The 12,358-nt window shown below is 42.4% G+C and overlaps 1 protein-coding gene across 3 annotated transcripts in view; it reads right to left on the reverse strand.

Annotated features, from left to right (window-relative positions):
* MVB12A (multivesicular body subunit 12A) overlaps window positions 1-12,358 on the reverse strand; it is a 38,652-nt gene that overhangs the window by 3,834 nt on the left and 22,460 nt on the right. For all 3 annotated transcript variants that reach the window (XM_033916266.1, XM_033916265.1, XM_033916267.1), the window contains exons 7-8: window positions 10,320-10,423; window positions 3,739-3,800 (exon numbers count right to left, since the gene is read on the reverse strand). In XM_033916266.1, coding sequence (XP_033772157.1) covers window positions 3,739-3,800; window positions 10,320-10,423 — 166 coding nt within the window. The remainder of the gene's footprint in view (window positions 1-3,738; window positions 3,801-10,319; window positions 10,424-12,358) is intronic.

Genomic DNA, 12,358 nt, shown 5'->3' on the forward strand with positions numbered 1-12,358 from the left:
TGTTCCACTCATGGTTGTGTGTTCCTTTGCAGTTGTCAATAAAGATAATTTACAAAAAAAAATAAATAAAAAATAACAGAAACAAGATTTTATTCTGTAACATATACACAGGAATCCATATTTTAGCTGATGTACCAAAGCAGTGCCAGACATCTAGGGAGGAACATATGAACCTGCCTGCAGAACCGAGGACCCAAAAGCCACATCCATACTGTAGAACCTCGTAAAGAGTAGATCAAGTAGCTGCTCTACAAATCTCATCAGGCAAAACCGCCTGGGACTCCGCCCAGGATGCAGCTACACCCCTAGTCGAATGTGCTGTGATTGAGATAGAGGGCTGTTTACCACAGGAAGAAAAAATTGCCGTGCAAATCCGTCTGGCAATCAAAGTCTTGGAGGCTGGCTTGCCTTGTTCTCGAGTGGCTGGTTAGCCACAAATGGTGATTGGAGAGTCAGGAGTCATTAGCCCTCTCCGCAAGATCTTGTCCTATTTTGCTGAACCCATGGAGTGAAAAGCGAGTAAAAGAACCTCTTGGTTGATATGAAAGGCAGAAACTACCTTTGGAAGAAAGGTAGGCACTGTCTGCGTAGAAACACCCAACTCTGAAATCCGGAGGAAGGTTTCCCTCCGAGAAAGGACCTGAAATTTTGAGATCCACCTTGCCGAGACAAGGGTCTGCAATTTCGAGATCCACCTTGCCAAAACAATGGCAATCAAAAACACAGTCTTAACCATAAGATCCAAGAGAGACATGTCTGACAGAGGATCATAAGGAGCCCAAGATAGGCCCTTCATAGTCACAGTGAGGTCCAAAAAAAAAAAAACAACCAAAAACCAAAAGAAGCAGAGCAGATCAGAACACACCCTTCTGAGTTTGCTAGAAGGAAAAACTAGGGGAGCTGCAGAAGGGGAAGAGTTCAGAGTTTTAAAGCGATACCCTTCTGCAGATTCACAACTGATGGGAAGCAACAGCTAAGGTATGGATCCTGTATATATGTAACAGAATAGGGGAGGTATGGGGGGAGGTCTGCAACATCATGGAAGAAATGCACTTAGGAAGAGCAGGGATTGCTGAATGAGCGGGAGAAAGTGTTGAAGCTTTAGGGCTGAGAAAAGAGTAGTAAAGAGGGAGGGTGAAGTGATGAATTCAAAAACTAAGTGACATGATGTGTGTGTGTGTGTGGGAGGAGGGGGGGGTCAGTGGTTTGGGGCGAAGGGAGAGATTGGGAATAGTTAGTATCAGGAGGAGGTGTCAGGGAAAACCCAGACATGTTTCTTTAGGACATGCTGACATGCCTGGAGGGATTTCTAAAACCCAGCACTTTGTCTGGGTTTTGAAAGTCCCTGAGCTCAGGGTTGCATCTGGAAGCCCTCTGCGTATGCGTTGACATGATGACATCATACTCATGCGATTGATATCATCACATCAACATCCACACATGCGCAGAGGCCCACCAGACCTCTGGGAAGGAAACAGGAGTCTCAGCTGGGGGGGGGGGGGGATGGAGATCGGAATAGGCCAGAGCTGGTGGCAGAATGGGACGGGGCCATGTGTCCTCTTTTTTTACATCAATGAGAATAAAAAGTCAAATTTCATCAAGCAATAATAAACTTTTATTGATTATGACAGGAGTCACCATACAACATATCACCAGGAATTGGAAAAATTATAGTAGACTTAACTATACATTCTGGTGGAACTCATTGTGCCATATTTACAAAATGGAAAGAACAAGTGCTATACAAAAAGGAAATTATAATAATTTTAAAAAGATCTGGGGGCCATTGACATCTTATTGCAATGATTAGACGCCATTTTCCATTGAAAGTATATTTATAATATGGGGGAGGGGTGGTATAAAGTTCTATTTAAGGTTTAATCATTAGATAAGTATGCAATATTTATACGAAATGTATGATTAAAATATTTGTGGGATGGGTGGGTGGGGAAGGAATAAATTTATGTATTTAAGATAATAATAGAAAGAAATTCAAGTGAAGTGTTTAAATTTAAATGATGTAATATTGTACACTTGTTGTAAGATGAAAAATGAATAAAGACTAAAAAAAAAAATAATAATAAAGAGGAAATCTGGCAACCCTATATACAGGAGCCATAGAAGTGGAAGAGAGCAGAAGGAAACACTAGGAGGCATATGCAAGTAAGACCTTCTTGGCAGTCATAAGATATATTCTAGATATGGGAGAATTTTCCTAGGGCTAGACTTATAAAGCAGTGCTGAGGATGGAATGGGCTGTGGGTCTCATGTGAAAAGTATCCGAGGCAGCAAAAAAAACACCTGGTCATGTGATTAGAAGCAATCAGGTTCTGGGCTCAGAGAAGGGGGGAGGGATAGCAATCCAATTCTGATTTGGGATGCTCAGAAGAAAAGGTGGGAGCCCTTTGCTGGTTCCTACAAAGACAAGCATAATACATTACATGTACAGCAGAATAATCATTTGCTACAGAGCCAGTATTTAGTACAGCAGAGAGTCCCCACAAGAAAGAAATATCTGAGGCTAGGGTTACCAGACATGTCCTTTTTTTTTTTTTGAGGACTGTTTTCAGGAGCCAGGCAGTATTTAACTTTTACAACTTTTGTCCAGGGAAACCAGATATCTTGTAGCCCTATAGCAGCTCATGCACCTATCCAAAGTTCTTCTTCAACCCCCTCTCCCACACCTATCTGGAGTCCTCCCTCACGGGATTCGGTGCTTGCTCACCCAGCGCTGCTGTAACCTTTGGCTGTTGGCAGCGTGAGTGAAGCAAACATGCTGCCTTCTGTAACCTGGAAGCTTTTTCTCTGCTATTGCTTCCTGTTCCTGCATAGGCGGGACACAGCAGCAGAGAAAGCTTCCGGGTCGCCGAAGGCAGCAAGTTTAGTTCACTCATGCTGCCAACGTCAAAGAGTTACAGCAGCGCTGGGTGAGCAAGCACTGGATCCAACGCAGGGGGAGGGGGGAAGGAAAATGCCAGACCTCCAAGGGAAGAAATGAAGGAAAGGGGCAGATAGAGATGGCAACTACAGGAGGGGGAAAGAGATATCAGACCACTCGATGGGGAAAGGGGAGAAGAAGTGTGGTATGAGAGACAAGAGGTAGAAAGCTATAGACAGTAAAAAGAAGGAAAATAAGATTATAGAGTAAGAATGAAGAGGGGGAGAAAAATAAACTGAAAAACACTGAGAAAAAACAGTGTTAGAGATGGATGTAGTGCAGGAGATGAAGAAGACAGGAGAGAGAAAAATGACAAATGAACACAAAACGCTGGTACAAGAGTTATGAGAAGACAGAGGAAAGCAGAGACTGAGACCAACATGATTAGAAAAATTAATTTTGAATAAAGTACAAAACTCACAACTGAAAGTCTGATATATCATAGTGAAGAGCTACAGCCCTGACTGCACACAGCAGGCAACTGCCTAGAGGAGGGGTGAAGTTAGGGGTGGGCTGGGGCGGGATCGTGTGTGAGTCTGGGGCATGGCCATGTGCCCTCTCTTTTGTCTTCACAAATATGGAAACCTTAATGGTGACACTGGGGCAGGGGTATGAATTTGATTGTCACTAGCGTAGGGTACACATGTAACAGGTGCTGAATCAAAGAATGTTGAGGGGGAAGAGATTTTTTTTTTTGGACACAGAAAGATCCAGACTACATTGTAGTTGGATTTCATCTAGTCCTTAAGCCATGCTCTATTATGATATTCCAGAAAGATTTCCTTGTTTGCAGTACATACATTTGTATCAAGATTCTTGTTTTCAAACTTTGGATGCAACGTGAAGGGTACACCATCCATAGCTAGAGAGAGAAAAAACAATCTTTGATTAGAAACACATAAAAACCCAGTCAAATGTTTTAAACTTTCATGCGCTTTCATTTCTAACAAATAACTGTACGTCTAACTTTGAATACTACAGGAGGATATAAGCATACAGAGCCATAACTACTGTAAGGGCATAAGCTAAATATAAGTAAAATAAATGTGAAAGCACTTCCACATGTAGTATCACTATTTACACAGGTTTATACATAGAAAGTGGAGGATAAGGCTGGGGCACAGCTAGCAATTATATGCATACTTCTGTAATTTCAAATGTAGGCATAGCAGTTACTTACCTGTAACAGATGTTATCCAGGGACAGCAGGCAGATGGGCGAAGTCATCCAAGGAGCAAGAAAGGACAGTGCAAAAGTGTACTGTCACTTTAAGTCTTGAAGACCGCCCATACCGCTCTTGAGTGCCTTCCCACCTGATGTTGGCTCGCGTGATCATCAATTCCATAAAAAAGCTAAGAAACCAACCAGGGGAGGTTGGAAGGTTATGAGAATATCTGCCTGCTGTCCCTGGATAACACCTGTTACAGATAAGTAACTGTGCATTATCCCAGGACAAGCAGGCAGTATATTCTCACATATGGGACTCCCTAGCTACCACGAAAGGGATGGAGGGAAATTGGCATCTAAACAGAGAATAAATTTTGTAAAACTGCTTGGCCGAACTGACTATCCTTTCTGGAATGAGTCTCCAGACGGTAATAAGAACAAAAGAATAGCTTTACTGGGTCATACCAATGGTCCATCAAGCCCAGTAGCCCGTTCTCAAAGTGTCCAATCCAGGTCCTTAGTACCTGCCCAAAACCCAAGGAGTAGCAACATTCCATGCTACCCCATGTCTCTCTTAATAATAGACTATGGACTATTCCTCCAGGAAATTGTCCAAATCTTTCTTAAAAACAGCTATGCCATCCGCTCTTACCACAACCTCTGGCAATGCGTTCCAGAGCTTATTCACTGAGTGAAGAAATATTTCCTCCTATTGGTTTTAAAAGCATTTCCCTGTCCCCAAGTTTTTGTAATTTTTGACAGTGAAAAATCAATCCACTTGTACCCGTTCAACTTCACTCAGGATTTTGTAGACTTCAAATCATATCTCCCCCTCAGCTGAAGAGCCCTAACCATTTTAGTCTTTCCTCATACGAGAGAAGTTCCATCCCCTTTATCATCTTGGTCGCTCTTCTTTGAACTTTTCCTACTGCCGCTATATCTTTCTTGAGATAAGGAGACCAGAATTGAATGTAATACTCTAGGTGAGGTCGCACAATGGAGCGATAACATTCTTAGTCTTTTTAACCATCCCTTTTTAAAATACAGTGGAACCTTGGTTTACGAGCATAATTCATTTCACAAGCATGCTCGTAAATCAAGTTACTCGTATATCAAAGCGAGTTTCCCCATAGGAATGAATGGAAACTCGCTTTGATTCGTTCCACCAAACCCCCCCCCCCGAGGCTACCGGCGCTGCTCCATCATCCCCTCCCCCCCGCTCTAACCGGCATTGCACCCCCCGAACTGGCATCGCAACCCCCCCCGCGAACACCCCCCCCCCCCGCGAACACCCCCCCCCCCGCGAGAACCGCATCGCACCCCCATGCTGAAAGCAGCATCCGCCCGCCCTTCCTCTCAAACACGCTCCTTACCCCTTCTGCTGGTTGTGAGAGTGAAAGCAAGTTCCCGCCTCTTGCCTGGGCTGGGCCTTGAGCATCTGCGCATGCTCAAGGCCTTCTGGCTCTCGAGAGAACATCTGTCCCCATACGCCTTATGATGAAGACCACATACCATTTTAGTAGTCTTCCTCTGGACAGACTCCATCCTTTTTATATCTTTTTGAAGGTGTGGCCTCCAGAATTGAACACAATATTCTAAATGAGGTCTCACCAAAGTCTTATACAGGGGCATCAATACCTCCTTTTTCCTACTAGCCATACTTCTCCCTATGCACCCTAGCATCCTTCTAGCTTTCGCCATCACCTTTTCAACCTCTTTTGCCACCTTAAAATCATCACATACAATCACACCCAAGTCCTGCTCTTCTGTCATGCACATAAGTTCTTCACCCCCTAAACTGTACTGTTCCCTTAAGTTTTTGCAGCACAAATGCAAGACCTTGCATTTCTTAGCATTAAATTTTAGCTGCCAAATTTCAGACCATTCTTCAAGCTTCGCCAGGTCTTTCTTCATGTTATTCACACCATCTGGCGTGTCTACTCTATTGCAATTTTATTATCACCCGCTAAGAGGCAAATTTTACCCAACAACCCTTTAACAATATCGTTTATAAAAATGTTAAAAAGAACAGGCCCAAGAACAGAACCTGACATCTTGTGTGGCTTAGTCCTTTGTATGTAGTTAAGCCAACGCACGTTTACAGTCCAACATGTGAAGAGCAGTTTCTCCAGGATGAGAATGAGTCGCTGGAAAGAAAACTGGAAGCACAATGGATTGATTGAGGTGAAATTCCGTGACTACTTTTGGGAGGAATTTAGGATGGGTGTAGAGTACCACCTTATCATGAAGAAATACTGTGAAGAGTGGGTCCGAAACCAATGCTTGGAGTTCACTCACTCAATGGGCAGACGTGAGAGAGATCAAGAAGAAGTTATTAATTTATTAATATTTAGACCAATAATAAAGAATATTATATAGGAGTTTTGTGAATGCATAGATTATGGTTGGGTTGGGAGGGATTGGGTTAAAATTATAATGTTTTAATGCTGAATATGATAAAGTTACAAGTTTGTATTCAATTTTAACTGTTATTTATTGTTACACTTGTTATATGATGTAAAATGAATAAAGATTTGTAAAAAAAAAAAAAAAAAATGAAGACCACTTTCCAAGTGAAAAACTTAAGATGAGTAGAAGCTATTGATTCAAATGGTGGTTTCATCAAAGTGGCCAGGACTACATTAAGATCCCAGACAACTGGAGGTGGCTTAAGTAGAGGTTTGGAAACAAGAGGGTGAGAGGACAGAGATTTATTGTTGACAGAAACATGGAAAGCACTAATAACACTGAGGTAAACTCTGACCAAAAAGCACAGTTACTTACCTTAACAGGTGTTATCAAGGGACAGCAGGCTGCTATTCTCACATATGGGTGACGTCATCCAACAGAGCCCCGATGTGGACGCCTCACAAGCAAACTTGCTTGAAGAAACTAGAAGTTTCGAGTCGCCCGCATGCGCGAGTGCCTTCCCGCCCAGCACAGGGCGCGTCTCCTCAGTTCAGATAGCTAGCAGAAAAGCCAACCAGGGGAGGTGGGTGGGTTGTGAGAATAGCTGCCTGCTGTCCCTGGATAACACTTGTTACGGTAAGTAACTGTGTTTTATCCCAGGACAAGTAGGCAGGTATTCTCACATATGGGTGACCTCCAAGCTAACTAGAATGGGATGGTGGGAGTGTTGGCAATTTAGGAGAATAAATTTTGTAATACTGTTTGGCCAAAGTATCCAGACAATAGTGAGAAGTGAAGGTATGAACCGAGGACCAAGTAGCAGCCTTGCAAATTTCCTCAATAGGTGTAGATCTGAGGAAAGCTACTGAAGCTGCCATTGCTCTGACTTTATGGGCTGTGACTTTACTGTGAAGTGGTAATCCAACCTCGGCATAGCAGAATAAGATACAAGCTGCCATCCAGTTGGAGATGGTGTGCTTAGAAATTGGATGTCCCAACTTATTGGGGTTGAAAGAAACAAAAAGTTGAGGAGCCGCTCTGTGTGGTTTGGTAAAAGGCTAAAGCACATTTACAGTCCAGAGTATGAAGAGCTGATTCTCCATGGTAAGAATGAGGCTTAGGAAAAAATACTGGAAGGACGATGGATTGGTTGAGATGAAATTCTGAGACCACTTTAGGTAGGAATTTCGGATGAGTACGAAGAACCACTTTGTCATGATGGAACACCGTGAATGGTGGGTCAGTGATTAAAGCTTGCAGCTCACTGACTCGTCGAGCAGAAGTGAAAGCAATGAGAATACCACTTTCCAAGTGAGATACTTTAGATGAGCCTTATCTATTGGTTCAAATGGAGGCTTCATGAGTTGAGTAAGGACAACATTGAGGTCCCAAACCACAGGAGGCGGTTTGAGAGGAGGTTTGACATTGAAAAGTCCTTTCATGAATTTGGAAACCACCGGATGAGCAGAGAGGGGTTTCCCTTCAATAGGCTGATGGAAAGCTGCAATTGCACTGAGATGGACTCGTATAGATGTAGAATTGAGGCCAGAATTGGATAAGTGCAACAGGTAGTCCAAAACAGAAGGCAAGGAGGAATGCTGAGGCTCCTTATGATGAGAAAAACACCATGTAGAAAATCTAATCCATTTTTGGTGATAGCAATGTCTAGTTGTAAGCTTTCTAGAAGCTTCTAAAACAGTGGTTCTTAACCTTGTTGGAGGTACTGAACCCCACCAGTTTCATATGCGTGTTCACCGAACCCTTCTTTATTGGAAAAATAAAATATGATTTTTACAAATTCAAAACATAGGTATACAGTGAGGGAAAAAATAATATCAATTTTGAAAACAAAAAAGTTCTCCTATATTTCGAATAATAATAACATAATAATGAAATTTACTGCAAATCAGTGTGACTTCTGCTGTTGCCTCTCAGAGGGATTAAAATATTAAGATAGGTATCACACGACGTACCATCACAACAGTTACAATTCGACTACTGTGCACATCAAATCCCCTGCAGCACAGATAGGCCAAGCGATGTTGCGCGATCACCTGCAGCCAATTATGGACAAGCGGGGCGTATCATCACGAATCATAAGCGCTTCGGTCACGTTCAATCATCTATCAGTTATATCACAAATTTTGATCAGGAATTGATGTATATAAGGCGTTAGTTACAAATTGATAGATCAAGAAACCGAGTACACGATCAGTCTTGATCAAAATCACTGAATAACTGATAGATGATTGAACGTGACCGAAGCGCTATGAGTCGGAGGTGTGTTTTGACCTCCGCCGAACCCGCGAGACTGACTCACCGAACCCCTGGGGTTCGGTCGAACCCAGGTTTAAGAACCACTGTTCTAAAATGTCTCTTACAAATTGAGAAAACTGAAGAGGGGTTATGTTGAGAGGTACCAGGCTGTCAGGTGTTGAGGCTGCAGGTTGGGATGAAGCAGATATCCTTGACTTTGTGTAAGCAAAGAAGGAAAAACTGGTAGAAGGTATGGCTCCCTGCTGCTGAGTTGAAGTAGCAGGGAGTACCAGGGTTGTCTTGGCCACCGAGGAGCGATTAGAATCATGGTGGCATGATTGGTCTTCAATTTGACCAGAGTCTTGAGAATGAGAGGGAATGGAGGAAATGCATAGAGGAAAAGATTCGTCCATTCCAGAAGAAAAGCATCTGCCTCGAGGCGGTGGGGAGAGTATATCCTGGAGCAGAATTGAGGCAGTATGTGGTTGTGGGGAGCTGCAAAGAGGTCTATCTGTGGAGTGCCCCACTGTGAAAAAATGTGGTGAAGAGGCGAGGAATGGAGAGTCCATTCGTGAGGTTGCAGGAGACGACTCAAGTTGTCCACCAAGCAATTCGTCACCCCTTGAATGTAGACAGCTTTGAGGAAGGTGTTGCGGCGGATTGCCCAGTCCCAAACTTCCAGAGCTTCTTGACAAAGGGAGGCAGACCCTGTCCCTCCCTATTTGTTGACATAATACATGGCGACCTGGTTGTCTGTGCGGACGAGGACTACTGTGTTGTGAAGAAGATGTTGAAAAGCAAGGAGAGCTCTGAGGATCGCTCTGAGTTCCAACTGATTGATATGACACTGACGATTCGTACTCCTTCTGAGGTGTGTTTTTGATTACTCAATCATCTAGATATGCAAGACACCCCTCGTATCTCTCTCACACGCTGCCCAGAATCAGGAGGGAGAAGTAGCCTAGTGGTTAGTTCAGCGACCTGATAACCTGGGGAACTGGGTTCAAATCGATGCCATCCTGGATATGATGGGAATCAGGTCATTCGATTCCCACTGCAGCTCCTTGTGACTGGGCAAATCACTTAACTCTCTACTGCCCCAGGTAAGATTGTAGCAGTATATCAAATCCCATCACCCATCCTCTTTATCCCTCAACCCTTCTTCTTTTTCTCCCTTGCCCATATGCACCCGATGTAGCCACCCAGGTCACACACCACAAAGGCAGGCCCTATTGCTAGATTAAAAAGCTTACTTTTACAGCTCTACAGACACATCTGAAGATCAAACCTATGAAATCTTGAAAGGTCCTATGAATAGCTGTCACAACTATTTCACCATGGCCAATAAGGCTACTATAATTCTAAAGCAAATTGTCCATATCTGTGCTAGTTTAGCTATTTCCTATGGTTTCTAATTAAATATATTTAAAAAAATCTGTATGTATTATAATGCGTCCAAAAGGTGCCTGTACACTTTTCTGATATAATAGAGGCAAAGCCCCTAATCTCATACACTTAAACTTCCCAGACACTGTTATGTAGTAAATACCTGAGATGCCATAGACATTGGATGACTCGTGGAGGGAGAATGTCCGCTCAAGGGATGGCCTCCCAGGAGGTTGAGAAGGCACAGATTCAGCTGCAACCTTTGTGCTTTAAGTAGAAAAGAAACACACACACAGAACAATTTTCAGTAAAATGTCTTGGGAATGATTGACAGAGAGGAAACTAGAACTTTCAGGGATGCGTGTAAATAGATTATATTTAATTGAAATGATTAACCTCCTTAGGAGGTGTAAATATAGTGCATTTAGCTGCGTGCGCATATAAGTAGGATGATCAATGTGCCAGTAACATAAGTAGGATGATTGATTATGGCATAATCATGCCGGTATTAATAACTGTATTGTAACACCACCACAGAGCTCCATGTATTCTAACACCTCACAGAAGCTCTTTGTAACTCTGTATGGCACATGTGTCAAGCACAAGGCCCATGGGCCGAATCCAGCCTGCCTGTGGCCCGTGGCAGTGCTCCCAGAATTTCCCCTTCTTGTGGCCCAGCATGTCTTCCCTCCCGCTGAAAAATCTGCCAGCCTTGGCAGCGATTCAGCAACATTGTCCGCAGCTCCCCTTCCTGCTTTCCATCTGCCGTGATCCACCCGGACAGAAACAGAAAATTGCGCCATTGGAGACGGACTATGACAGACGGAAAGCAGTTGGGAGTTGTGGAGAAAGTAGTAGGTTGAATTTTTTTTGAAGCATTCACCAGTTAGATCATTGGGTCCAGGGGCTTTGTTATTTGCTACATTAGAAATTGCTATTAGAATTTCTTTTATTGAGATTGGGGAATCAAATTCCTCTTTAATTTTAGGTGAGAGAGTAGGATGCACATTTTTTTTTTTTAAAATCTTTATTCGTTTTCATATCTTGCAACAAGTGTGTAATATTCAATCAAAAATAAATTTTACAAATCACTTGACAATTCTTACTTATAATCATCAAAGCATAAAAGAATCCCTCCCCACCCATCCCACCCATTAATAAACCAGTTAAAACAAATATCATATATCCCAATCCCACCCTACTTATAACCATATATAATAAAAAAAGGGGTGGTTAAGGTGTCTGATCATTAGAATATGTAATCAATGGCCCCCAAATCTTTTTTAAATTTATTATAATTTCCTTGCTGTATAGCAAGCACTCTCTCCATTTTATAAATATGACAGACTGAATTCCACCAAAAGGTATAATTAAGCTTAGTATAATCCTTCCAATTTCCAGTAATATGTTGAATGGTAACCCCCGTCAATATTAGTAAAAGTTTATTATTATTTGCAGAAATTGCAGAATTGGATGCACATTATTGTTTAGGAATTTGGTTTTGAGTAGAATTGTTCAAATTGATATTATATTTGTTTTCAATTTGTTATCATTTGTCCTTGAGAGTTGTGTAAGGAAGAAATATGACAGCTTTCTTTTTTGCCTTTTAAGTATTTAGCTAATGACTTGCCCATTTTAACTGTTGCCCAAGTAATCTCCTGATTTGAACAAATAAATCCTACCTCGCACTGTATGAGATAATGGAATTGTATTCATATTTAAGTTTTAGAATTTTATTGTAAATTTCAGGGTTATGATTGGGATAATTCATGTATTGCAGCTCTAAAATATTGTTTTGCTCGAGATCTTTTTTTTTATTGGATATTTGGGGGTTTTTTTTTCTAAGCTAGTAAACTGATTTCACCTCTTAGTGAGGCTTTATATGCTTCCCATATGGTAGCAGGTGAAATATCTGATTCATAGCAACTAGAACACGGGAGGTCATCATGCCATTGTATCGAGCGATGGTGCGTCCACATCTGGAATACTGCGTTCAGTATTGGTCGCCGCACCTCAAGAAGGACATGGCGGTACTTGAGAGAGTCCAAAGGAGAGCAACAAAAATGGTAAAAGGGCTGGAACACTGCTCATACGCCGAGAGGCTGGATAGGCTGGGGCTCTTCTCTCTGGAGAAGAGGAGGCTCAGGGGAGATATGATAGAGACATTCAAGATCATGAGGGGCATAGAGAGGGTGGATAGGG

The sequence above is a fragment of the Geotrypetes seraphini genome, chromosome 12 (assembly GCF_902459505.1).
Source record: "Geotrypetes seraphini chromosome 12, aGeoSer1.1, whole genome shotgun sequence".
Taxonomy (NCBI): domain Eukaryota; kingdom Metazoa; phylum Chordata; class Amphibia; order Gymnophiona; family Dermophiidae; genus Geotrypetes; species Geotrypetes seraphini.